The sequence below is a fragment of the Melanotaenia boesemani genome, chromosome 15 (assembly GCF_017639745.1).
Source record: "Melanotaenia boesemani isolate fMelBoe1 chromosome 15, fMelBoe1.pri, whole genome shotgun sequence".
NCBI classification, from domain to species: domain Eukaryota; kingdom Metazoa; phylum Chordata; class Actinopteri; order Atheriniformes; family Melanotaeniidae; genus Melanotaenia; species Melanotaenia boesemani.
Window position 1 is genome coordinate 7,016,578 of NC_055696.1, and position 26,944 is coordinate 7,043,521.

Below are 26,944 nucleotides of genomic sequence, written 5' to 3' on the forward strand. Positions count from 1 at the left end.
TCTTTATTTCTTCATTGGACACACTTTCAAATGTTTATTGTTAAATTTCAAGATGGGTTTGTATGAATGACACAAAGACAATCCTAGAAGTCAGTACTGTAATTCTCTTACTACAGGCAACCCTCAACTTAATGGTAGCTTTAATTTGTTTTTATTATATTGATTTACTTTGTTAACGTATATGAAATTTTCCGAATACAATGTAATGTACACTTCGAGACAACGAAAAATTCCGTGGATGACGCATCCACACGGTTCCACGAAGCCCTCTCCATCCCACCATGCAACAGTGAGCTAGCAACGGCGGCTAACCACCACATTTGACCCTGTGTGTGTGTGTACGCCTTGATGATGAACTAGACATCCGGGCCGTGTGTATGGAAGATGGCGACAATTATCCTCCCTACTGACTGGATCAAAAATTGGGAAAAATCAGGAAAACATGAGTTGTGAGTAGAGTTGAAAGCAACCGCAGTGGTAGACAATATACGGTTTACCGTTTTTTAAATAAATAATAAAGACCATATAAACTTACGCAGCTAGCATTGTAACCCCAAAGGCCAGTGATTCGGTTGTGTTAGCTTTTGCTAACGAAGAGTAAGGTTATCGAAGAGCTTAAGTGGAATTCAAACATTAAGTCACACCATTGTTTGAAAGTGTGTAGATATTATAAACAGTTATTGGCATGGAATAGAATTGATAGACAGCGTTTAGCAAAATCGAACCTTTCAATTTAGCTTCTGCTGTTGAAAGATCGCTACCTGCATGCTAACAAACTGGCTAGTTTTCTCTTCGTTGACTTGTAAACACGATGGCCATCAAAGCTAGCTGGTCGCGTTATACCAACTCCAGTTGTACACTGGTGTACTGGCCAGGCATTTAACTGGAAAATATCAGTACCATTCTTAATATAACTATGTACAGTTGCTATCCAAAACAAAAGGGAAAGCGATTGTGTGCCATTTTCAACCGCCAACTTTGTTTAACGTCAAAAATAAATCGTCGATCATGTGGAGGGAAACAACGTATCTTTATATAACATTACAGCAAGCTAGCGGTAACTTTATCTATGGTATTTGTGGTTTCAGGCTCCTTGTTGAATCTTTTATTATTCGAACCAGGAAGCGTGAATACGGAATGATGCTAATTAATGTTTGTTGTTAATAAACGTTTTCGTTTGACCCATGAAACCTCAGGAGATGGGAGATCGTAGCCTGACTTCTAAGGTTACTGCTGCTAACATCATACTTTGGTGAGGTAGTTCTAAATTAAGCAAAGTCTTTGCGCGATTTGTTTAAACCACCTAAAATATTATAAAAAGCTAACGTTACGTTGCAACCATCATATACATATAATTACACAATAGGCTCTACCACGGTACTAGCTGCTATAAGCGACTTAAGGCCTTGCATATTTAGGAGAGGCCTGCGTGGAGGTGCACTAGCTACAACTCCTACAAGCTTGAGCCTGTGGCTGACAGCAAATTGTGTGGCATAGTTGCATCTGACGGTTCAGCCTCAAAACATTTCGATCATGGAAATTGACACGGATATTAAATACACTGTACTACGTGTCACATAGCATAGCACTTATTGATGCAGTCCTGTGCATTGTCTTCTTGCAGACTGCAAATGAAAAGTCAGCTTCTACGATCTCAAGTATCTGTGTTATTACATAACCAAACTGTGGAATTAACATAATGTAAAGTTTAAGTCCCGTGTCTTCTAACTTGTAGTTGAAGAAATGTTTTGTTAGCTTTAATATATAAATATCAGCTTCAGTGTAATGGACTTCGGGGTTCAGATGGAATGAGGAATAACCATGCTGCAATTAAGAATCCTCATCTAGCTGTGGCTTTAGCTTCTACATTGCATCTTTTGCACCATCATTAATGCTAGTTTACTGCAGGATGTAAGAATATCTAAAAAAAAATAGTATTATTCACTTAACCCACTGAATTGTTTTCATGGACAGTAGTCCATGTAATGAGTTGTTAAAGGCCATTGATTATTATGTTTGACCTTTGATGTTTACCAAGTAACACTTTTTTCTTCTTCTTTTTTTTCTTAGTGTACAGCTCTGCAAAGACCTTACAGATAAAACAAATCATGGAAATGAAATTAGAGGTAAGCTGAGTATTAACTAACTGATGTTAACACACTTGAGTTTGAGTGTCTGTCAATGCAGTAAGCTTCACTGTTACACAAACACATGCCTATCTTGGTAATTATTGTAGTTTGCAGCCATACATGTAAAGCTGGATTTAAACTTGCACTGCGTCTGCATGAGGTCGGTTACGGCGTAGCTGACGCTGATGAGTGTGCTCTCGCACTCGAGCGTAGGGGGTACGTGTCGTTTTGGTGTCGTGTTGCAGTTCCTCTTCCTAATCTGAAGGTGACAGCAGGGGTGCTATCGGTTGGTAAACTCAACAGGACGGAGTTCTTTTGATGGTTCACTTCAGTTCCGGTAGGTATTTCCTGTTTTAAAACAGCAGTGACGTCCAACATGGTCCACTGTCTTCATGAGCTTGTGGAAGCAATGAAAGAAATAATTTACTCAGCCTCTAATCGACTTGATTCACTGGTTATTGTTTTTAAAAAAGGCGGTTGCCACACAAATTCAACAAGAAGATCCAGAAATCAGGAAATGTGTAATTCCAAACTGACCGATCACAAGGGAGTACTTGCACTAACTGTCTGCATGGCAGGGTGCACGTCTGGTCTGGAAGAGGTGCTCGTGGAGCCTCTGCGGACCTACGCAGCGCCTACGGTAGTGACATCAGTTTCATGCATGTGTCCTTATAATGTTTATATGCATTAGAAACAGTAGGGCTGGGTTTAAAAAGTCGATTTATCAATTTGAATTGATTCAAGTGAAATAAATACAATATCCCCAAAAAATTTGAGATTGCTTTTTATTCTTTTTTTTTATGTCCTCTTTTCCGGTAACGTGACCCTACTCACGCGTGACTTACCGAGACATCTCCGCATATATACACACAACTGGTTTCCTGTGTACCCTCCGTCCAAAAATCAGCTTCTCATGCTGAGATCATGTCAAATTCAGATGTTAACCAGTGTGGATTACGTTCACCTTTTAAGTATTTTGCAGCGTATTGCTGCTCATATTAGCAGCAAACACTACAACCGCGAGCTCTCATATTAGCAGCTAATGCTAAGGCCACAGGGGACGGCACTTTCCACAACAGGAAGTGATGTCACTACGCATGTATGTACTTTGAAATAAATCCAACATGGTCATTTAAAGTCACATTTCCTCTAAAACCGGGTTACACTTTGTCCTTTCATCAGAAAGTAAACAGTCCGATTGTACTTATCTGATTTACATGACAGCATGTCATAGCTGCGCCCGCTCTCTGTGTTCATGGCAGTCACAGTCGTCACGGGAACATGCACAGCTAAACAAGCTGAATCTACATCATTCTAGGATTTTTTGAGTCATATTGTGACTTTAAATGGATCCAGCATTCTTTTTAGGTTTTATTAACGTTATCAACAGGATATCTGAAATCTGAGCTTTATGAGTATTTAGAGTGACTCTACTGAATGAAACAGTTTCATCAGGACACTTAAAAGGTTGAACTATTTTCTATGAAGACTGTTATTTCGCACTGTTCAGTTTGTGCAAATGACAAAGATCAGTCATACTGTGACTTTCCAGAATGTATTAGTTTTAACTGATTGACAGTTTTTCTTTAATTTCTTTAATTTCTAGCCCATCACTTCTTGATGTGTGTTTTGTGTCAGTTGGTTAGCTAGTAGCCACAGTCATGCATTTTTCAGAAAAGCTAAGGGCACTTTGGCTTTTGCTCTAGGATTTACTCCTGCTATTTGTTCCCAAAGTTCAAAGAAGCTGATCTTATTGATTGAATTCAAGACAGCTTTTCTTAGCTTAAAAGTAGACACTTTTTGAGATGGCTCTACACATGAAAGGGGTAGTGCCCCCCAAAAATGTGTTTTTTGAGCTGTAAACAACACAGTCTTACTTAAGTGTGATGAAAACCACATATACTGTAAATAAAATTTGTATTTTTTAAAATTTATTTTAAAAACTGGATTTTGTGGGGTAAAAAATGGCTCATAACAGCCTCTACAGTGTAAAACCAGGTTATGTTTTTCATGACAGAGAGAAGAAATTTTTAAAAACCCCACAACCCCTCCCTCCAGATGCAGATAGGCAGGTCCTCGCCTTGCAGGCATAGAAAACCACGCCCACCAATGCATATGAAGGGATGTGAACTTATATGGTATAGATTTGCTAGTTTCAGACTTTTATTATTTCACATTTTTTTTGATTAAATATTCCTGCAATGGCACAAATTTTGAAGGGTGTAAAAGTAACACCAGACTTTATTCTTTACCTGCTAATCCTCATCTGGCGACAGACAGCAGCTGAAATCGTAGCAGCGGCAACGTACAGCAGCACTTCCTGCAGCTGCCACAACCTGCCGCGAGTCTCCACAGCTTTCCACCTTAAAGACTGCTCTGTGGTGCAGGTGCTTTGTGAATCTCGCTTTGCATCTTGCCAGTGAGCTGAGCTGCTGTCTGTCAATCATTTCTGCCTGTGTATCCCAACCCGCCCACTCTCTGCTCCCTGATCACCCCAACCCTTTTCAGGTTCGGGCATTTTTCTAATTCGGCTGTGGGTGGGGTTAAAAAAGCAGGGGGTGTAGTTACACTTTAAGTAATAGTAGCAATTTAGGTAGCAATTAGGTAGTCAAGTGATGCCAGAGAAGGGTAAGTGGGTTTGATTATCAACGATATAGAATAACAGCTAAGCCGAGTGAAGTTTGTAAAAAGTCAGTCAGAGCTGAAAGCAGCAGCAAGATTAGCAGCATGCAGTGGAATGAGAACAACCCGGGTCACCCTAAACAGAAAGACAGGATCACAGTCAAAGCTTTCACTGTTTCAAATTGCACCTTAATTAAATATTTCCTTAAACCAGGTGAATATTTATCACAGTTCTTTCCTTTGTGTGTGTTAAAATGTGTGACTTCATTGTTTAGGACTAATTTCCCATCAGTTGTCTTAATGGAGTTTTATTTAATATGTGCTGTCTTGTCTGTTTACCCCTGCAGAGATACAGGCCGCCCTATATGAGCTCTGCTGGCAAGTTGTACAGGGGAACCTGAAGCTGGATCTTGTAGCCAGCGTCCTTGGGGACATGATGGTATAAATGCATTCTTTTTACCTGTATTATTTAAGGTTAAATGATGTAAAAGAAATAGCCTATTTTTTCAGCTGACAACATAATAGGTGCCTGTTAGGTACCATTTTTTTAAGCTAAATGATGATTTCAGATCTTAAATGTGATTAACGGGAAATTCAGTCACAGTTTACTTACTGCTTAATAAACATTGTGACACAAAGTCTGATTTAAAAGTATTGAAGAAAATGTGTCCTTTTCACAATTTTGATTTAAAAGAATGCAATAGTTGATTGCTCAACTTACATATTATTTTATTTTCAGGAACTCAAAGATTATATGCCATCAATTTTAGCAGATGTGTTCAGCATACTAGGTAAATTTCAGTTTTTTAAACAATATAAATAAATAGTAATAAAATCTTAGAAACATCGTGTAGTGATAATGTTTTTGTTTTTCCCCATTTTTTAATAGATATAGAGACTGGTGCACTGGAAGAAAAAAACAAACGTGATCATTACACTCAGTTGGTGGGAGCATGTTTGGTAAGTATTCCTTTAACATCTAATTGTCTTTTATTTCTTATTAAACATGATATATAGTATAGTAAATGTATAGTAGCAGTGAAATGGGCATAGTAACATCTCGAAGATACCGCAAACATTTCTGCCACATAACTGTATAAATGTAGGGTTTCTAAATAAAAATGAAAAGGAAGAGCAGTTAGTGGAAGACTGATGTTCAATATGCAGTATGTAAACAGTGATGTGCTTAGCTGTATTGACAGGGTTTCTGCGACATGTAATGGATCATGGTGCACCACCATGGCAAAATAAAAGCCGCCATGCCTTCAGAATTATGATTTAATCACTTATCATTATCATTACTTCCCCAATGATCTGGCATTAAAATAAAGCAGGAACGGCTCCTTTTCTAGAGCAACAGATTTTCTTTTTGTTGATTTAAGTCTCCATTTAAAATGGCATTACGAAGCACCGCCTAGAAGAAAAGAACACAAACTATTGGATGACAACTATTCTCCCCGTTCGTTTCCTAGTCGTGTTTTGAATATACTTTAAGGAAGGCGCAGCGCTGCAATGGCGTCATGCTGTTATGTAGCTGAGGCATCTATTGCTTTCCAGTTAATACTCTGCCTCTCAGGTAAGGTTACGGTTGGCAGTGGGAACGCTACGAGATTACAGTTTACAAACCATACCCATGCCCTAACTGTCCAAACCTGCACCCTATGGTGGAAACAGGGCTTTTGAGATCCCTGTAGCTCAGCTGCCTTGCCATGTTTTTCTCTTCACATCATGCTTTTATGACGGTGGGAGATGTTGATATCAGGCAAATTGCTTGATGTAGTTGTGGCAGCTGCAGTGCTAACAGGGTTCTTGAAATTGTGGAGTTAGCTGCAGTGCTAACAAAGTTACTGTTTTGAACAACTGTTTGAACAACCGACCTGATAGTATGCATAAACTATTGGGCCTTCTTGTGAGACACCAAGTGTAGTTCAATTAGTTGTGTAGAAACTCCGTGAATGGAGGCTGAAAGTCTTCAACTCCTGGGTTTGAGTCCTGAACTTTGGCCCTCCACTTCCTGTCTTTATTCACTGTTGGACAAAGGCCCAGAAAAAGCATAGAAATGTAGGCCCTCCATCAGTGAGTCAGGTGTGTATTCTTGTCCAAAATCCTTACCTTATGCAGCTGCTGTCAAGTTTACGCTATTGAGCCTTCACTTTCAGTAGTCAAATGTAACATTAAGGCCTTTTGAAAACTGGGCATTACTCTGCATTTGCTAATACGCACATTTGGTGTACACTTGTGTAAAAAATGCTTTTTGTCCTCACTAAGAGCTTGTATGTAAGAATGAGTCTGTTTTGGATTAAGTTTAAATGGATCTGTTGGTGTCATAGATCTTTTATTGAGTTTTCTATCTGTATAAAATGAATTAATTCACTGCTTAAATTTTATTTTCAGTGTTATATACCAGAGGCCATCCTGAAAGAGAGGCTGGATCCAGAAACCCTTGAAAACCTTGGACTGATAAAACAAGCCCATCAGTTTAATCAAAAGATTGTCAAAATCAAGACTAAACTATTGTAAGTAGAAGGAACAGTGTAATAGAGGTGTAAATATAAATGGATGGAGTGTATTTGGTCTTTTTATTGGGCTTCATGCACATCTAACATTTATATATATATATATATATTTTTTTTTTCTTTTCAGTTACAAGCAGCAGAAATTTAACTTGCTAAGGGAGGAGAATGAAGGCTATGCCAAATTAATCACTGAGCTTGGCCAAGACCTGTCAGGCAACATCACCAGCCACCTTGTCCTGGAAAGCATAAAGTCGCTCATAGGTAATAAATCTTTATAAGGGCCATTGCCTGCAACTCATTTGCAATTTGAGCCTTTTGTATTTATTTATTTGACAATAATAGATTGGCCCTGTTTTCCACACATAGCTGCTTAGTAATCCTGTTTCTTTTCACTCTAGGCTGCTTCAATTTAGACCCTAACCGTGTTTTGGACATCATTTTGGAGGTATATGAGAGTCGGTCTGACCAAAATGAGTTTTTCCTGTCCCTAATCAAGTCCTACATGTGTGAGCCACTCACTCTTTGCCACATACTCGGCTTCAAGTTCAAGTTCTACCAGGTAAGAATACCCATCATCCATCTATCCATTCTTTATACCTCTTATTCCAATTCAGGGTCATAGGGAACCTGGAGCCTATCACACCAATTAGCAAGCGAGAGGATGGTTACACCCTGGACAGGATACTAATTCTGAGAATACCCAGAATTAATCATTTATTTCTGTAAAATATAGAAGATCTGAAGCACCAAATAATAGTTCTAATTTATAATGTCCAAGACAGAAAATCATTTGCCTTTCTTGCACCAGATAGAGGATGATCTGGGACATTTTGTTCAAACTGAAGGGCAGTATCTAAAAAAGAACTCAAACAAGCCTGATGTAAGAATTTGATCTTCAACTGTGTATCTGCAGATATTTTAGGTGACAGGACACTCACTCACTCAAGGACAAGGACAAAACACAGTGAACAAATTCTCATTACACCAGAACGTGAATGTGTTTTTAATACCTGCAACACCCAGATTTTAATATTGCTTGTATTGCCCTTGTTTTCCATGACAATGCACTGATTTATGTTCTTGTGTATTTATTCAGGAGCCTAATGAGGAAACCCCAAAGTCACTTTACCACATTGCTGCTGCTCTGCTTCACCATAACCTAATAGAGCTGGAGGATCTCTATGTACATGTAAGAAAAGAAGCTGAAAGTGCTGCTGATTTTCATTCATTTTACCTATTTTCATTTATGTCATGCACTCTTTTTGCCTACGTCTGTCAAAACTTTGCATTATTTTGTAGTGTAAACCCAAAGCTGCAACCCTGTGAAACTTAAAGTCAATAATCCATAAACTTGGCTTTATGGATTATTGATATGGCTAAATTGAACCTGAATTAATTTATATCTACTATGAGCCAGTATAATACATTTTCTCTTTCCACTGACGATTTATTCATGTTGCCTGTGTGCCATTCCAGCTTATGCCACTAGATGCCTCCATTGTAGAAGAACACAAACGAGATATCTCAGAGGCCAAGCATATTGCTCGCAAGCTGGTGATGGTTGTGTTACCCTCAGAGAAAAGTGAAGACAAGGACAAGGAGAAAGAAAAGGAAGAAGAGAAGAACGAGAAGGTATTAAAGGATTGGCTCTCATTTTAGTTGCATATAAATCTTGTGCTGTTTTCTATAAACGCGGTCTATTAGGATGACAACCAGATGTTAGAAAAATAACATTTCAGTTCTGCAAAACTTCATTTTTAAGCAGTAGCTTTTGCCGACATCACCCGAAGTCATCAAAAAAATAACTTCATTATATTTCATTTAAAGTAAATTATATTAAAAAGAAAAAAAGAGTGGCGCAGAATTCAAGGTTTTAGTATTTAAATGGTAAAATAATTTTACAAAATTCGTGACATTGTCACAGCAGCCTTACTTAAGTTTTGCCATTTCTCTGTACTAATTGTGTGTTTTGTTTTTTTTTGTTTATTTTATTTTTTTTTTCTCAATATATTTGGATCCTATAGCCACCTGATAACCAGAAGCTTGGTCTTTTGGAAGCGCTACTTAGGATTGGAGACTGGCACCACGCCCAGAGTATTATGGACCAGATGCCTCCTTTTTATGCTACTTCTCACAAGGCCATTGCGCTGGCACTTTGCCAGCTTGTGCACCTGACTGTGGAGCCTCTTTATAGAAGGTACTTATTTCCATCTTTCACTAAGTTCCTTATATGTATAGTGTAGTATAGTCAGCTGAAACACATGCTCTCCTTTCACCTTTGATTTCTGTAGGTCATGTACACACAGAAATTAACAGTATTGGAAACAAAAGTGAATTTAAAAGTAAAATAAGGTCGGAAATGATGTCCTCTTCTTCACAGAGCTGGCGTTCCAAAAGGTGCACGGGGTTGTGTAATGCATCCACTGAGGAACAAACGAGCTCCTCAGCCTGCAGAGAGCTTCGAGGACCTACGAAAGGACACTTTCAGCATGCTGGGCTATCTTGGCCCTCACCTCTCTCATGACCCTATCCTTTTTGCCAAGATTGTGCGTTTGGGCAAGGGCTTCATGAAAGAGGTATTAACAACTATATTCCTACATTTACACTTCAGCCTATTTTTTTTGTGACATATTGTGTTTTTGTTTTTAGTACCAAAGTGATGGCAAGCCTGATGTTAAAGACAAGTTGGTACGTGCAAAGCTGAATGTCCTCATAAATATAGTACTACTCTGATAAATGTTTAAATGTGGAAACTGTTTCTTTTAATAGGTCTGCCAAGTTAAACCACTTGTATATGAAACTTTTAGAAGCTTATTAATAATGATTGAATATTCATTGCAGGAAATATTGCTGAGTTGTTTCCTAAGCATTGCAGACCAAGTGTTACTCCCCTCTCTGTCTCTAATGGAGTGTAATGCTTGCATGTCTGAGGAACTGTGGGGGCTCTTCAAACTCTTTCCCTACCAACACAGGTGAAGACACAGACTCATCACTCACTGCATTTTTGTGATATGTAATTAAGTAAACAGTAAGGAAACCCTCAGGCAAGGCTCCAAAGTGGTGTTTAATAATTGGCAAGGAAAGATGTGCATGCACTATCAAACGCAGATGTTGGAATTATGCTTGATTATGTAAACTAAAATGGTGAGTGCAAATCATTTTCTGCTCCCAAGCAATGCACAAATGTTATTTTTAGAAAATTTGATTGAACATTTGAGCATACCTCTGATGTGAAATGACAATGACATTCCCAAAATGTTTTTTCTTTCCCCCTTTTGGCGTCAGTTTGTCAAAACTAATAATGCAGCTTCCAAAGTCTCTTAAAATAGTCGTATTTTTTGCACATCACTGTGCTTCACACTAAACTGTGTTGATGCCATCAAGGAAAAGATGTGATCTAATATTTAAATGCAGTGCATCCAGCTTAAGTCAGTTTCTTGTGTTCATCACTGTACGAAAAATCACAAATAGCTATGAAATTTTTTGATGTCAAAGAAATAAAGTAGAATTTCACTCTGTTACATTGCAAGTATTTATTACTAGACTAAATGTCATACTGTAGTTTTTATGGACTACTCAGCTGTAAGTTGGCAAGCTGATGTCTTTTTTTATGTTGAAACCGTCTGGGTCTTGTCAGAAATTTTTTTTACAGTTTTATTTTGCAGCATTGTTCTTTTGGTGCTGAAATCTGTCAGTGTTTCTAACATTGTTTCCCAATCTATGCTCTCTAAGGTACCGGTTATACGGGCAGTGGAAGAATGAGACATATTCCAGCCATCCACTGCTGGTCAAAGTCAAAGCCCAGACTGTGGAAAGGGCCAAATACATTATGAAGTAAGCCGTTTGTGCAGGAATCTGTTCTTTCTGGTAATCTTGACCAGGTTTACAGTACAAGCAACAAAGTCAGTATTTCAGACATCATAGATTTAGTGTCTCCTATTGTCTTTATGGTTATCTAAAACATTTTATTAGTCCCATTTTGTTCTGCTCACTGATGATATGTTTAAAAAACTAACAAAACTAAAATGCTTACACTGGAAGCCCCTCCCATTCACTCAGGTGGTGTCATGATTAACTTATATTTTAGGAATATTTTCACCCTCTTACAATCTTTTATATAGATTTACTTAACACTTGTTACTCTTTGAGTTCCATGAATGACTAAATTCTTCCATTACCTGTAGTTAATTGCTTCATAGAGTGAGCAGCTCAAGCTATTGATCTTTATGTATATATGTGTGTGTGTGTGTGTATTCTCACTGATTGGACGAAACATGGAGATAGTTTTTATTACTTCCTGTAGCCTGGATAGTCTGACGTTTTGCTTTATTATTCAGTTTAACACTGATTACTTGAACAGCATGAGGCTTTAAAATGAGGATGTGGTTTTCTGTTAGGAAAATAATTATTCACACACAGTTGTGCTGTCTAAAAAATTACAGATTTATGTGATGCTGACAACCATGAGAGCATTTCTCAGCTGATGTGAAGCTTAGAGAAGTGACAGCCTTTGCTTACAGCACTTTTTGTATCATCTTAATTCTTTTTTTCTTTAATCTGCCATTTCCTGTCTTGTGCTTTTTCCCTCCCAAGGCGATTGACCAAAGAGAATGTGAAACAGTCTGGAAGGCAGATTGGCAAGCTGAGCCACAGCAATCCCACCATTCTCTTTGATTATGTAAGCATAGTTTGCTCTAATTATTTTACTTTCATTTAAACGATGTAGACAACTTATAAAGTCTGACTAATCCTAGATTTTTGTCATGGAAATCTCTTCTTCAGTTTGTGAAACAATTTGCTTCAAACAGGCTACAATGATATTTTTCTGGCATCCTCACGTGCACAGTTGCATTCTGCATGGAAATTATGCATCTGTCAATCAGAATGAGACCCATTTGGCAAAAACTTTTTAATCCCAACAACAGTGTTGGCATTTGTTATATGAAAGATGGTTAAAATGTTTTATCTTGAGTTAAATGTTTTAGTTCCACAGTGTAACAGCTCTGTTTGGGTTATGAGGTGTTATTAGGTCAGGTACACTGTATATCCTATAAACTGTTTATGTTTTATTCCCTTCACTGCCCTCTATTATGCTAGATGCTGTCTCAGATCCAGTGGTACGACAACCTTATTGTTCCAGTGGTGGACTCCTTGAAATACCTCACATCCCTCAACTATGACGTCTTGGCCTGTATCCTAAACTTTTTACTCTTACATACTTATTTGAGTTTTCTTGGAGGCACTGGACTCCAGCGGTAAAGGGGCCACATTTTTTTTGTTGTTCCACTTTACTCTGTCTTCAGATTGCATCATTGAGGCCCTGGCCAATCCTGAGAAAGAGAAAATGAAGCATGATGACACCACCATCTCCCCATGGCTTCAGAGTATGTGGCTTCAGTTGGTCACACCATTCATTTGCATCCAAAAGGAGAGAAGCTGTTTGATGCTTTAATGAGTGTCTAACATACATCTGTTCCTCTTGTCAACCAAGGCCTGGCAAGTCTGTGTGGAGCTGTGTTCAGAAAATACCCAATTGAGTTGGCTGGCCTCCTGCAGTATGTTACCAATCAACTGAAAGCAGGAAAGAGGTGAGGAGCTTCAAACGGTTTGGTAAACCCACATAAGATGACTGGTTTTTAAGATATGCTCTGTTTGGGTATTGCTGGGTCTGATACTAAATTATTAATATTTGGTCTGTCTTGATACACAGCGCTATGAATATCTCTTATATATAAAAAAAAAAAAGAATTATCTCCCTTACATTGTGGGTACATTGTTGCCTTTTCCATCCATAGCTGGTGTTCTTTAAATGTCAGTCTTTTGACTTTGTCTCAGCTTGTTTTTGCTGTGTATGTGGCTCCTCTTATTGCAGTTTTGACCTGCTGATTCTAAAAGAGGTGGTGCAGAAAATGGCCGGCATTGAGATCACAGATGAGATGACCTCAGAACAGTTGGAGGCCATGACAGGAGGAGAGCAACTCAAAGCTGAGGTATGAACAGTAAGCTTGAGTACTGTTGTGATTTCCTATTGCTGTCTTTTAAAGTAAATTCGGCTGCATCTGAGTTCAGGTCCATTTCATTATGTGAATGTGACTCTGTTCACAGGGTGGCTACTTTGGCCAGATTAGGAACACTAAGAAGTCTTCGCAGCGTCTGAAGGATGCACTCCTGGACCACGAACTAGCACTGCCTTTGTGTTTACTCATGGCTCAGCAACGAAATGGGGTGGTTTTCTTGGAGGGAGGAGAAAAACATCTAAAACTCGTCGGCCACCTTTATGACCAAGTATGTCCTGTCTGAGTTTATTATATGTTATATAGTAAACGAGTCTAAACATGTTGCACTTTTTTTTCCAGTTGTCATTGCAAAATTATATATCACTCCTCACAAAAAAAACAAAGCACATTGCAATGTCTTTATTTTTTCCTAATAATTGTCTCTCTGCAGTGCCATGACACACTGGTACAATTTGGTGGATTTTTGGCTTCGAACCTCAGCACAGAGGACTACATCAAGCGTGTTCCCTCCATTGACATCCTTTGTAACCAGTTTCACACTCCCCATGACGCTGCCTTCTTCCTGTCTCGGCCCATGTATGCCCATCAGATTTTGGTTAGTGGACTATTGAAATTTTCCATAACAGACCACCTTTGAGATGCACTAATCATACCAATCATTTCACATCACTGTCAGTCACATCACCAATCATTTCTTTTTTAACAAGGAATTCATAAAAATGAACACAGGGCTGGATATCATTCAAAACTTTTTAATACTGGTACCAATACCGATACCTTCACTTCGATACCGGTTCCTTAACAATACGTCTTTCGATATCAATTTTATAAAATCATTTTTGTAAAGACAATTATATTACACATTAATAACAAATGTTTAGTTTCATTTTTCAGCTTTGGCATTCTTCCACTCAAAGCAGTTTTCTAACATAAATGTAAATAACATAATTTTCAGTCCAAAAGAACAATTAGAAAAAAGTCACAACATAACAGTAAACGATAAACAAGCTCTTTAAACAGCCGACCCAATAGATAGCCTCATTTAAACAAGCCAATATCAGTTACTGTGATTTATTTGTTAGCTTTTGTTTTAGCTAGCTATATAGCCATAAACTTAAGCTACACAACAGTACAGTTTACATTATATGGATTACGTTTTACGTCACCGCGGTTGACCGAGTTTTGCTGGACGTAAACTTACCTGTTGAAATCTCAGACACAATGCCGTCCTCAGTACGTTCGGATGAAACGGGTGCAGGTTTTGATGGAGGCTGCTCGGGCTCTGCAACATCCACAGGCGGGCTTGAATGCTGAGACGACGACGGATGCGGGTCGCTCTTCTTGCAGTCAAACACGGAGCAACTTTTTGCTCTTAAATTAATTCCATGCACGTTCAGATGCTTCATCAAATTGGTCGTGTTGCCGGACTTGGTAACAATATTTTTGCAAATATTGGACTGTGCACTATTGGCATCAATCTTGCTAAAATGGAGCCACACTTTCGACCTCGGAGGCATTTTTTAGCCGCTTTGATGACACGTTGTGGCTCACAATACAGATACTTGCGCACCCTGTTTGTGGGTGTAACCACATAATCATTTTTCCTGCAAGCCTCAACCACGTGTAACGTTACAGCTAATCACCAGCAACATTATCAGCTCTTGATATTGCTTGATTAACTCCTAAGGCACTGAAACCTGGCACCGAAAGACAAGTCATGTTTTGAAACTGGGTCGTATCGAAGCATTTCCGTCGTGCCATAAGAGAACTGAAGTTCAGTACCCATCCCTATATCTATAGATATATATAGATATATCGATGTTTTCTGGAAAGAGTATCATTTTTTTTTTCTCTTAATTGAACTACAAACTATGTTTTCTACTTGCAGTCAAAGTATGATGAGTTGAAAAAGGCAGAAAAGGGAAACCGGCAGCAGCAGAAGGTAACCAAGTACGTGTCAGCCTGTGAGCAGGTGATGACGCCAGTGCACGAAGCTGTGGTGTCCCTCCATCCTGCCAGGGTCTGGGATGATCTCCGCCCTCAATTCTACGCCACTTTCTGGTCTCTCACCATGTATGACTTGGCGGTCCCTCAAGCTGCCTATGAGCGTGAGGTGAACAAGCTCAAAGCTCAAATCAAAGCCATCGAGGAGAACCCTGAGATTGTGAGTAGCTGTCACCCCACAGCCCTTACTGATGGTTAACATTTTTACACTTAGCTGACACACTGGAGTTGCAGGGTGTACAGGATTTACAACACTGGAAATCCTTTATGTTTAAATTACATACTAATACAGAGGAGGGAAAATATGGTCTTGAAAAATTGTGTAAAATAAATGTTTATGATTATTTTTGGTCCATTTGTAATGACTCTTTGGTTTGGTTCTGTTTTGTCTTTTGTCCCTTTCCACAATAAAGCCCTTAAATAAGAAAAAGAAGGAGAAGGAACGCTGCACTGCCTTGCAGGAAAAACTACAGGAGGAGGAGAAGAAACAATCGGAGCATGTCCAAAGAGTTCTGCACCGCCTCAAACTAGAAAAAGACAATTGGTTGTTGGCTAGTAAGCATCATTCTGATGGCCACAGATGTTTTCTCTCCCTGCATTTGTTCAGTCTTCTGCATTTCTGTTAATATTCAGAGTAAAAAATTTTGGTTTCTCCTAAAAAAAAAAAAAAAACATGCAGTAAATATTTAAATAAGGCATCATATTTGGGAGTACATAGATTAGATCTCCCCATCAGTATTGAAAGTAAATCTTATCTTTATATTGTTTTGTTACTAATACCAGTTTTAATGTTTGATGACAGAATCCACAAAAAACGAGACTATAACAAAGTTCCTGCAGCTCTGTCTGTTCCCTCGCTGCATCTTCTCTTCCATCGATGCTGTGTACTGCGCTCGCTTTGTGGAGCTGGTCCACCAGCAGAAGACGCACAACTTCTGCACCCTCCTGTGCTACGACAGGGTAAGAGCTTCAACGTCATATTAAAACGGATACACTTAAAATTATACGAACATACAAATTATTCTGTTTCCCTCTTGCATTTTTACTTAAACCCACAGATATTTGTAGGAAAAATAAACTTTTTAATTCTTTATGTGATTTAGTGTAAAACAAACTCTGTTTCTGTTACTGTTGGCTCAGTTAAGTGACTCCATGCGTAAAAATGCTAATATAGCCATATTTATAATTTAAGCTGGCTTTTTTTAAATTTGTTTTTAAAATAAATTCATTCTTCTTTGTCGTTAATTCTACACTTTGTTGCCGGCAGGTGTTCTCTGCTATTATTTACACTGTGGCCAGTTGTACAGAGAATGAGTCTCACCGCTACGGACGCTTCCTCTGCTGCATGTTGGAGACGGTGACCCGATGGCACAGCGATCGTGCGGTCTATGAGAAGGTCTCCAGCTCTGCCTGTCCACCTGCGACGCAGATCTATTTGAAACATTTTTCTCTTAACTACAAAATGAGCAGGATGTGATATTTTTATTTATTTATTTTTTCTTCTGTGCGTTGGTAGGAGTGCGTCAATTACCCCGGCTTCCTGACCATCTTCAGAGCTACAGGCTTTGATGGGGGAAACAAAGTTGATCAACTAGATTATGAGAACTTCAGGCATGTGGTGCATAAATGGCACTACATGCTGACAAAAGTGAGGCTTTTTTTCCTTTTGGTCATTATTATGTTAATCATTCTAGTTCTCCATGAAAACTCTGTGTAACAAACAAAACTTGGTGTAACTTATCCCTAATTATCACTATTGTTTCTGTTTCCAACCAGGCTTCAGTTCACTGCCTGGAGACGGGGGATTACACCCACATCCGGAATATTCTGATCGTCCTTACCAAGATCCTGCCCTGCTATCCAAAGGTCCTGAACCTCGGCCAAGCGCTGGAGTGCCGTGTCCACAAGATCTGCCTTGAGGAGAAGGATAAGAGGCCTGACCTCTATGCCTTAGCAATGGGGTAACACAGCATTGTGTGCTGTTCAGCTCTGTGTAGAGCTTGCAGTTTTATTCTGTTTTAGGTTGTTTAGAGATCACATGGAGATGGAGACCTTTTTATTTATTTATTTATTTTTTGGGGGCGGTGAAGTTAAATTTCAGTGCACGTCTTTCTTTTTTTCTATTCTAGATTTTGTATAAACATAATCAGTCCAGCGGTGTGTCTGTCTCAAGTAAACTCTTGCAGTGTGATAGTTGGTGGTTTAGTGCATACAGAGCAGCGTGAGCAGGAAATACAAACAGTCCAATGTTTGTTCACAGATTATATTCTGCAACATTCTGAAGGAAAACAAAATACTTAATATAACTGATTTAATATAGAAATTTTGATAAATGACCACCATGTACAGAAACCAAATCTACAATCCATTAAAAAATAAAACTTTATATAATTTTATGTTTTTTAAACAATATTTTGATTAATAAGCTGCAGCGACTAGCCTATTTACCAACTATTTTGTATTTGAATGAGTGATTGTGAGCCTTCTATATATTTAAAAGCATAAACGTATTTAATCTTTTAACCTTACTTGTGCTCTCTTTGAAAACTAGACTTAAATAGATCCAGAAAGTAATGCTCTTTCACACTGAACCAAGAACTGCGCTGTTTGACACTCAGAAGTTCTTTGAGGTTTTTTTCTTGCTTTGTGCAAACCCTCTACGCATCTTACAGTTACTCAGGTCGGTTGAAAAGCCAGAAGGTGCACATGGTTCCTGAGAATGAGTTTCACCACAAGGACCAGCCAGCACGTAGTGCCACACCTGCAAGTCAGCAAAACGGCCCCGGCAGCACCGGCAAACCTGCCACCAGCACAAGCAAGACTGAGGAGGGGGCATCAGAGGATGGGGGTGAGCGCTTAAAGTTGACAAGCTTCTTTAAATTGTTATACTAGACATGATGGAAATGGGTATAATGTTATAGTTAACATCAATGGAAGATTGGATGTCAGTGTCATAAAATATTAAATATTAAGAGCCTTACATAGTTTGCAGTATTTTCTTATCTGGAAATAGAAATGTGTTTTATGTTAACAATGTGATCTTAAAATCCTGTGTTCAGACTGATTTTGGGCTGTTTTTATCCAGATCGAGTCAAGGACAAGTCTCAGGGGACAACAAAACCAGTGAACAAAGCCAATAGTGCAGCAGCCAAAGTGACCACCAGCAATGGGAATGGTGCTCTCAACAGGTAGAGACATCAGGAGCTTTTATGTCTCAAAGCTTTACAGCATGTATGAAACTCAGTATGCAGCAATACTGTGTCCAGTCGCATCTAAATATCACCAGTTGTTTTAGAATTAGAAGAACTGTCTTTGAAATATTTCAAAGAGAAAAATGTCTCTCTTTGCAGCACCAAAGCTGTTAAAGACGACAAAGAAAAGAGTGGGAAGGAGAAAAAAGAGAAAAAGGAAAAGGCAGCAGGCAGCACTCCAGAGACAAAGGCAGAGAACCGTCGCGAGAAGCAGAGAGATGAAAGAGCAGGGAAGGAGGAGCGGGTGGCACGTGAGGGTAAGGAGAAGACCCCCAAGGCAGACCGGGAGAAACTTAAGGCAGACGAAAAGATCAGCAAAGACGACAAGTCCAAAGCCGGAAATGGGGAACCAATGGAACCGTCCAGGGAGCGTGACGCCATAAAGGAGTCCAAGAGCAAGGAGAAAGGAGACAGGATTGTTGCAGCTGGGTCCATCAAGTCACCAGTTCCCAGATCAGAGTCGGCTGAATCTGAGAGGGGTAAGACGCTTTTCCAGAGTTCCAGTTATGACTACTGTAAGGCCTGACAGACGTCTGTAACATAGACTTCATCATATTGTCAATATTCAGTCACACAAATCCACTTTAGTGTTTGTGCTGTTATTTCAATGCAAATTTTATGATGTATTAAAAAACAAAAAGAAAGTGGAGGATGGAAAATTTCTTAAAGCTTAAGTGAACACCCCAGATTAACATGTTTCATTCATCTTCACAGATCACAAAAGACGAAAGCTCGACAGTCATTCTTCCCCATCCCACTCCTCGTCTGTTAAGGTTAGTATGGCTTGAAGAGGGCTGTGCCGGTTTCTTCTCTATCTGCCGGAGCATTCCCTGCCGTTGCACATTCCAGCAACACTGAAGATCATCAACGAGAGTTGTCGTACATGCAGGCATGGCACCTGGAAAGCCCAACCTTAACCATGGGAGTTGGAAAGCATTCCATGGACATCAGCATAATATTTTGCAGAATTGGGAGAAATTCCCTAATGGACTTAGTCAAGAGAATATTGTGTATATTAAGTATTTTCATATTGAAATATTTACCTATTTTCATATAAGTGAAAGCAGTCAGTGTGCCTTGGGAAGAAATTTTTTAAGCATTTCTATATTCGTGTGGAGTTTTTGCTTTTTTGAAAATAATCACCTGAAGTAAAGTGGCTTGCCAAACAAGAGCTCTCCAAAGGCCTTTTTTTTTTTTCCTCCATTGCAAGCAATATTCTACAACTGGAAAAAAGTGCCCAAGATTTTTTTCCCTCCCACATCTTTTTGGGCTGTGAAGAGTTCCTGATTTAAAGTGATGCAAAGCGTTTTGCTCTCCCCTCAACGCCCCCTGGATGCAGCTCAAAGATGGATGACATCCAGCAACCCGCTCTACTGCAGGCATGCCTCTGCTGCAGCTGAGTCATTGGTCCACTTCTGTCTCCACTTGTTAAAGCAGCCTGCATGCAGCCTTCACGTCACATGATGCGTGTCCAGTCTGTCCGGTTGGCCCCTTCAACGCTATCTCTACAGCTTCCGGCCATCAGCATCGACTGTTCGACTACCTCCTGGCAAGCGTTGGGTGGAAATTCGGAGCCACCAGCAGCTGACATCAACCCGAGAGAATGAGTGTTGCAGTTTTCAATCAGCCAAATATACAGAGGAAAATAAGCCTGCCCGCTACAAAGCGAGAATGAGGGAGAGAGTGGGCGAAGCCTGAATCATCTGGAGTGTTGCCCAAACCACTGGAAGCTTGTGATAGGTCTTTATTTTACCCTTCCACCAGAGAAATAGGCTCCATGTGTCTTATCCAATCCTGAACTGTAAGTGACAGCAACAGTTACCTTTGTAGGGATGCAGTTAAGCACATAAGAATTGAGGGATTTGTCTTACACATACAGGCACATGGGAGCACATACATGCACAAACACATACTATTTACAGCACTGGCACTTTAGAGGTATTTAATACCAGCTGCGCTGTAGGGCTTCACTCTATTCTACCTGAAATTGCAGACATGTATATAGACTAGTAGTTATTTCATATATGCTCAGGGTTTTTCTATTATAAGTTTTCTATTTTGTAATATAAGTATTGACATTCCAGATGTTGAGCCTATAAACTCTCCTCTATGTGATAACCTTGTCAAAGCCTTAGTTCTTGAAGGTCAAGGGAGAAGTATGCTGTTGGTCCGGCCAGCCTCGACCCCCCTCTTCCCCCCACCCCTTCTTCCAACTCTCTACTGCTGTCTGACAACCTCCTCCCAAAACCCCACCCCTCCCAGCTCATCTGTCATCTCCATTCATCCCTACAGGACAATAGCAACGACCCCAAGGAGTCCACATCCAAGGTTTGAACTGACTACTGTTTATGTTTGACATTTTGTTCATCGCATTTAGTCAAACTTTATCTTGCATACCGGCTCGCAGTTGCCCGTTTAGGCAGTCGTCTAAGCTTACACGTGAAGTTTGGGTTTCTGTCCACCTTCAAGCAATTTCTGCTTTTCTCTTTATTCTGCTAAAGATTTTACTAGCTTGTTGTTTTGTTCATATTGTGATGCAGAGCTGGTGGACAGTCCCAGTGAACCACTGGTGCTGCTGAAGCAAACGAACTAAAGCAACAACCAAAAGAGCAACCTTTTTTTTTTTTTTTTTTTTTTTTTTTTTTTTTTTTTTTTAATCGTCCAGACGTTGGCCAATTATTTTTCCTCAGGGCTTCAAGCAGGCGTAATCACAGTGGCAAAGGAGAGCGCAATCACTTGTGTACAATATTTGCCTTTTGTGTGAGATTGAACAGCACATTAAGCGAAGCTTAAAGCAAACACCTTTAACAATTCGTATCAACCTGAGAATTGCACGGTGGATGGAAGCAATTGGTGCAGTAAAGGATTCCTCTTGAATATTTAGCAGTTGTCTTTTCTAAGTAGTGACATTTCGAAAACATTTATGATAAAATAATGAAAAATGTTAAACTCTTGACAAACATTTCCTTCACCTGGCGTCAGGCATGTCTGTTCATCAACAGGCAGGTCAGCCCTGTGGAAAGGAACTTGTAAGTAATTCATTTAATGCTTTTATTTGTAAGATTACCATTTAGATGTTTTAGGACAAAGCACCGGCTGCTCATTCATAAACAATGTCAACATAGTCATGTGCTGTCAGGCTAATGACAGATGTGAATATCTGAAAGGGAATTTAGATAAAGAAGCAAATGGATCTGTGGGAAGGAATCAGCAGTTGTTTGAATTCCTTATGCAAGCGAGCTTGTTTACATTTGTCTTTGAAGAATTTTAATTATTAAAAAATTTTTGTTTTTCTTTTTCTGTTTAGGATTTTAGGAATTTTACACAAGTTCAGCTTGTTTTGGAAGTGTCTGTGTTGTGATGGTGGTGATTAGACTTTGGTCTCAGTTATGCTAATAAATTCTTCACTTCATTTGTATGAAGAAGCAATAGAATAACAATAATAGATCAACCTGTTATTTCATCCATGCTTGTTTTTGGTTCTTCACTGTAGGCCTGATCCTGTGTTTGAATTTTATTTTTAGAAGTGTTAATTACTTTAATAATCCAAAATGGAAATTAAAATGGGATATTATTGATATTTAATTTAGCTATTTTGAATGAACTACATAATTTGGATAAGAGCTAATAAAAAGGCAGGCAGATCATGCATATGACATACACGACACCACTGATTGGTCAGAGACTCCAGCTCTGCAGCAGTGCTGACGTCCTTTATAGATGCTCCATTTACAAATCTATGCATATATTTTCAGGGCTACTCAGTTTGGTCCTGGAAGGGCTGCAATCCAGCAGGTTTTCAATGAATTGCTGCTTAACTGCTAAACTTTTTTTAGTTTTAGAAACTGGATTTCTCATGGCTCTTTGTCTTCTTCTAACCAGATGCAAGTTCTGTACCATACAGAAGCATCAGTCTTTACACACACTTCACACAGAAATAAACAGCTGAATTCACTCTCAGTGAGGGAATACTGCCTGCAGGGCAGGAAAGAAGATGATGCTTAGGACAAGCTGTATCATGCAAGAGGAAATGACAGGCAGGGATGAGGGAAATGTTTGTTCTTTGGCAATGTTGGAGTAGATGGTATATGACGAATGAATGTGTATATGAATATCTGCACCAGAAAATTCTCTATCAAACACAAACATCAATCAGATGATCATTCCCATCAAAATTACTAGTTTCCTCAAACTTTATTCAGTCTGCGCCTAACGTGACTAAACAGCTACAGCTTGGATTAATTTGTGCAGCTCGTACTGTATGACAAGACCTGGTTTTAGCCTTTTCATAAACTGGAAAATAACTCATGAACTCTGAATTTCTTTTTCTGCAACAGAGTCTCTGCCTCCTATACAAATCACTCAGATGGTAGATTCATGCACATTTACACAAACGCATCAAGAAGTTCCCTGCAGATCCTGTGATGGAGCTTTGTAGTTTGGGGGTTATGACTTTTATTACACACTTTCCTTTTGGGCTGAATTTACTTGGGTGGCCAGTTTCTGGATATGTATATAACTCCCTTACCAGTGGAGGGATTTATTTCAAACAGACGAATTGGGGATCTATTTACATCCCTTGCTAAGTCTTTTTCTTAAGGCCTTAAAGAGCCCTCTGGTTTTTGGTATGGTGTCACATCTTTCAGCAGAGAGCACAAGACCTGAAGGCATCAGTCTTATATAAGACTGGTTCCATCTGTCGCTCCCTCAGGAGCTTTTAATCATCTGGCTCTTATTCTTAAAGCTCTGATTCAAACTTTTCTTGTTTGTACTTGTTAATGCATGAGTGACCCGCTTCTCTTCTGTAGATTTTGGTCTTTTTTTATCACCAAAGGAGTTTACAGGAGTTTGGCTTGTTTCGATTCTTTTCTGCTGTTTGAGAACTGACTGATGTGATGAGTAAATACAGAACAAATATTTGTAGAAGTCTGTATTTGCCTAATTAACAAACGGTTTGCTTGATGAGGTTTGATTAAAGAATTTAAAAATGGAGCCTTGGTTATATTTCAGTAACTTTTTATTTCTTATTACACAAACATCTGTAAATAGCAAATCCCAATCTAGTTACTTCTCAGTGCTTTCAGGTAATGAATGTTCAACCAAGACTGAGTTGCCTAAACATTTACTAACTGTATGTCCTACTACTTTTAAAACATTTAATGTTGCCTTTATTTTAAAAGCTTAGGCACACTTTAGGTTTTTTAAATTAATCTCATATTTTCTCAACTTTGTTTGATGGTGCAGAGACTGAATGACCCTGATTTCCACCATCTTTTGTTACCATTGTGCATTAAACATTTCTGTTCATCTTATGTTTTTATGTAATTGTTTTCAGCACCACATCAACTTTAATTCAGTTGCCCGGTCCAAGAGCAGAGAGAGGGAAATGGAGAAGAAAGACCCCGAGAACACGCAAGGCAGATCCAAAGAGAAGAAGGAAGAAAAGGATCGGAAAGACAGGAAGAGAGTGAGTGTTAAATATAAAACACTTGGTCTTTTGTAGGCATCTTCAGCCTTTCAAATTAGATGGATATGAAGTAGTAAGATTTAGAACTTTGGATGTGTTCACACACAGCCGTTATTTCTAGCACATGCTAACTTTAAAGAGTGGCAATGATAATATCCTGACCATTCACTGACTGACATTTAGGACCACACCATCAATGACCACGAGCTGAGCCAAGAATCCAAACGCAGGAAAGATGAGAATGGCACTAGTAAGTTTTATTTATTTATTTTTGTTTTGACAATCCAAATGATTTGCCTCATCTGGTAAAACTCAAAATTAAAACTTTTTTTTTTGTCTTCTACAGATTCCTCAAAAAACAGCAAGAGTACAAGTCCTTCCTGCGACTCCCCTCTGTCAGCTGAGAAAGAAAAGAGCAAAAGATCCAAATCATCCAGCAAAGAGAAGGCAGACTCCATGAAACCAGAGCGAACTTCTTCCGGAGGCAAAAAGGTCAGTTCAGCTCGTCCACTTCTGTCACCGTCACCACCTCGGCTTATTTGTTAGTAGACTACAAGACAAACGATGTATTTTCTGTCTAATTATACTTCTAAATTTAACTTATAAAGAAAAATCATAATGATAATGAGTGATGAATATTTATGGAGGCTGATCTGTTTCGAATCGTGACCGGTTTCTTTTCAGGAGTCCAGACATGATAAAGACAAGTCTGAAAAGAAAGAGAAGAGGGACAGCAGCGGGGGGAAAGAAGAGAAAAAGCAATATCCTTTAGTGTAGAGCAACACTTCATACCAGTGGGAACTTACTGCTTAGTTCTAATATATAACGATATTGGGACTTTGTACATTCATTATTCTTTTGTTGTTTATTATTTTTCTTTTCTTTTGCTGCTGTCTGCAACTATTTTGCATCCCAACCAAACCAGCTGTGGTTTTCTTGCTTCGCTCACATTTGCTCCACATTTTTGGCGGTCAGCGGCGGAGTTTGCTTGTTCTGAAATGAAGTATCTGTTTCTGTATCTCTGTACAAAAAAATGTCTTGAGCGCAGCAGCTTATAGCACCAAATCTGGTTTTCGTTTTTTCCCCCCCCACATCATTAGAGAATTACTCGCCATTTTAATCTGTTGTGTGTCAGTAAACACACTCAGATCCAATAAATTTAGCTGCTGATGCCATATTGCACTTTGAGCCAGCCAACAAGATTTGCTTGTATACATAATTAGCACCCTAATCCTCATCTCAGAACCATCTGACTTGTCTAATTTGAGTATTTAACTGCAAGCTCATTTTTGCCCTCATTTACTGCAGACCCCCTCTGGTACTGTGTGCCAAGCTAAAATGATCATGTGCTCTTCAGTTTGAGTCTAAAAATTTTCCAGTAGATTGTGTCTCCCTCATTTGAGCCAATCCTTAACACACTGGCATTGTTCATGTGTATTAGTAGTTTTATCATTTCCTAAATAAAAATTATTTTTTGCACATACCTGCGTCATCTCTCACTGTATTGGTCCCCTTTTTGACAGTAGTAAAAACAGCCCAGGGTGCTTACTGGCTTTCCTCTGTGCTACATTTTTTTTTTCCAATAATACAGCACTTGTTAGCTACTCGATCTTGGATTAATTCACAATTTCCCTTAACAATCATACCCATAAATCCTCTGACAAGCACAGATAATGTGCACTAATCAGTCAAGGTAAGAACCACTCAGCTTCTGAATTTAAAACAAGCAGTTGTGAAGTGTCTGACGTACTTTCTGTCCTCTTTTTTGATCCATATTTGCTGCAGATCTGAAGAAGCTGTACTTTTTTTCTGACTACATTAGCAACTTCATATGTACTATGTTGTTGACTTGTACTCATTTTCTGCTTGTTTTTGTATTTCTGTAACCCCCACCCAACTGTTGGTAGCTGTAGTCAACTTACAGATCACCTCAATATTTTCTTTATTTCTTTTTTCTTGAGTGTAATTTCAGACAGTAAACCAGCTGTTTTTTGTTTTGTATTTCAATCAGTCAGTATGAGCACAGTGTGCTGCTGTAATCTCAGTGTTATTCTTACTAAAATGTGGTTCCTGTATGAAGTTCTTGGTAGCATCTGGTCATGGAGTCAGTCTCATTCTTGAAAACCTTTAGTTTTTTTGTACTTTATTAGGCTTTTTTTTTATTTTCATTAAGAGTTAACATGCTTTCCATACTCACTTACCTCATCTAGCTTTGAGATGCTTAGATGCTTTTATTTATCTTCTTCTTTTAATCCAAGTAAAATAGTAAACTTAAGTGAGGAAAATAATACAAAAGGACCAGTTTGTATATTGTGTACAATAATAAAGAGGGTAACATGAAATTTACATCATGTTTTTGTTTTTTTGTTTTATTTTTTGTTTTTCTCTTTTTGGATGTCCAATACAGTTCTGTGATTTTCGTGTTAATCAGGTTTTTACATAATTTATATGAATAAAAATGTCAGTTCAACCTTGATTCAGATGTAGAATTGTAAAGAAAAACTGCTTAAAAATCCTGATGCTCTGTACTCAAACATCCGTTTCAAAAATGACCTTTGGAGATTTTATCTGCTGTACTCAATGAGTGTAAGCTTTTTTTTAAAAAAAGAAAGAAAAAAAAAAGAAGCCAATAAATAATAGTTTTCCTAGTGTGTCACTTTGATTCTGTCTCCTCTTACTTTCTTTGCCTCTACATTATCAGCAGTCGTGGATGGAGCCAGAAGGTTGGCCTGGGGGCAGAATGGGGCCCCCCATAAAATCTTACTGGCCCTTTAAGTGCCACCCCAAGAATGGGTGATCAAATACTAACACATATTCAGTGCAAACTGAACTTTACCTGATGCCCAAGTGTAAGTGAATGCAGCATGTAATGTACTTCTATATGTCACATAAATATACTGCAGTACTACATGAGCATCATCTTGCCAACTCCCCACGT

The 26,944-nt window shown here is 38.8% G+C and overlaps 1 protein-coding gene across 4 annotated transcripts; it reads left to right on the forward strand.

The window, feature by feature from the left end:
• The first annotated feature begins 293 nt into the window (after window positions 1–293).
• thoc2 (THO complex 2) lies at window positions 294–26,668 on the forward strand. 4 transcript variants are annotated; one of them, XM_042008180.1, is made up of 39 exons: window positions 298–449; window positions 2,071–2,126; window positions 5,099–5,190; window positions 5,491–5,542; window positions 5,641–5,711; window positions 7,146–7,267; window positions 7,395–7,528; window positions 7,666–7,826; window positions 8,364–8,456; window positions 8,744–8,899; window positions 9,292–9,464; window positions 9,648–9,843; window positions 9,917–9,955; window positions 10,109–10,239; window positions 11,000–11,101; window positions 11,861–11,945; window positions 12,365–12,458; window positions 12,571–12,651; window positions 12,759–12,855; window positions 13,140–13,257; window positions 13,373–13,552; window positions 13,715–13,879; window positions 15,173–15,448; window positions 15,702–15,843; window positions 16,091–16,248; window positions 16,556–16,684; window positions 16,805–16,936; window positions 17,065–17,249; window positions 17,961–18,136; window positions 18,374–18,476; window positions 18,639–19,018; window positions 19,254–19,312; window positions 20,832–20,867; window positions 23,875–24,006; window positions 24,190–24,256; window positions 24,353–24,498; window positions 24,691–24,767; window positions 25,653–25,699; window positions 25,792–26,668. In XM_042008180.1, the coding sequence occupies exons 1-38, from the start codon at window positions 385–387 to the stop codon at window positions 25,678–25,680; spliced, it is 4,689 nt and encodes a 1,562-aa protein (XP_041864114.1). In that variant the 5' UTR covers window positions 298–384; the 3' UTR covers window positions 25,681–25,699; window positions 25,792–26,668. The 4 variants fall into 4 exon arrangements, 2 of the variants coding, with proteins under 2 accessions (XP_041864114.1, XP_041864113.1); XM_042008179.1 differs by having other exon boundaries at window positions 25,653–26,668; XR_006012913.1 differs by lacking the exons at window positions 24,190–24,256; window positions 24,353–24,498; window positions 24,691–24,767; window positions 25,653–25,699; window positions 25,792–26,668 and having other exon boundaries at window positions 294–449; window positions 19,254–20,340; window positions 23,875–23,957.
• The last annotated feature ends 276 nt before the right edge of the window (window positions 26,669–26,944 follow it).

Coding starts and splice junctions, on each gene's coding strand:
- thoc2 (XM_042008179.1), top strand. CDS start 385: ATGGCGACAATTATCCTCCCTACTGACTGGATCAAAAATTGGGAAAAA. Junction 9,844..9,916: donor GCAAGGGCTTCATGAAAGAG/GTATTAACAACT, acceptor TTTTGTTTTTAG/TACCAAAGTGATGGCAAGCC. Junction 24,768..25,652: donor GGGAAAGAAGAGAAAAAGCA/ATATCCTTTAGT, acceptor TAACAATCATAC/CCATAAATCCTCTGACAAGC.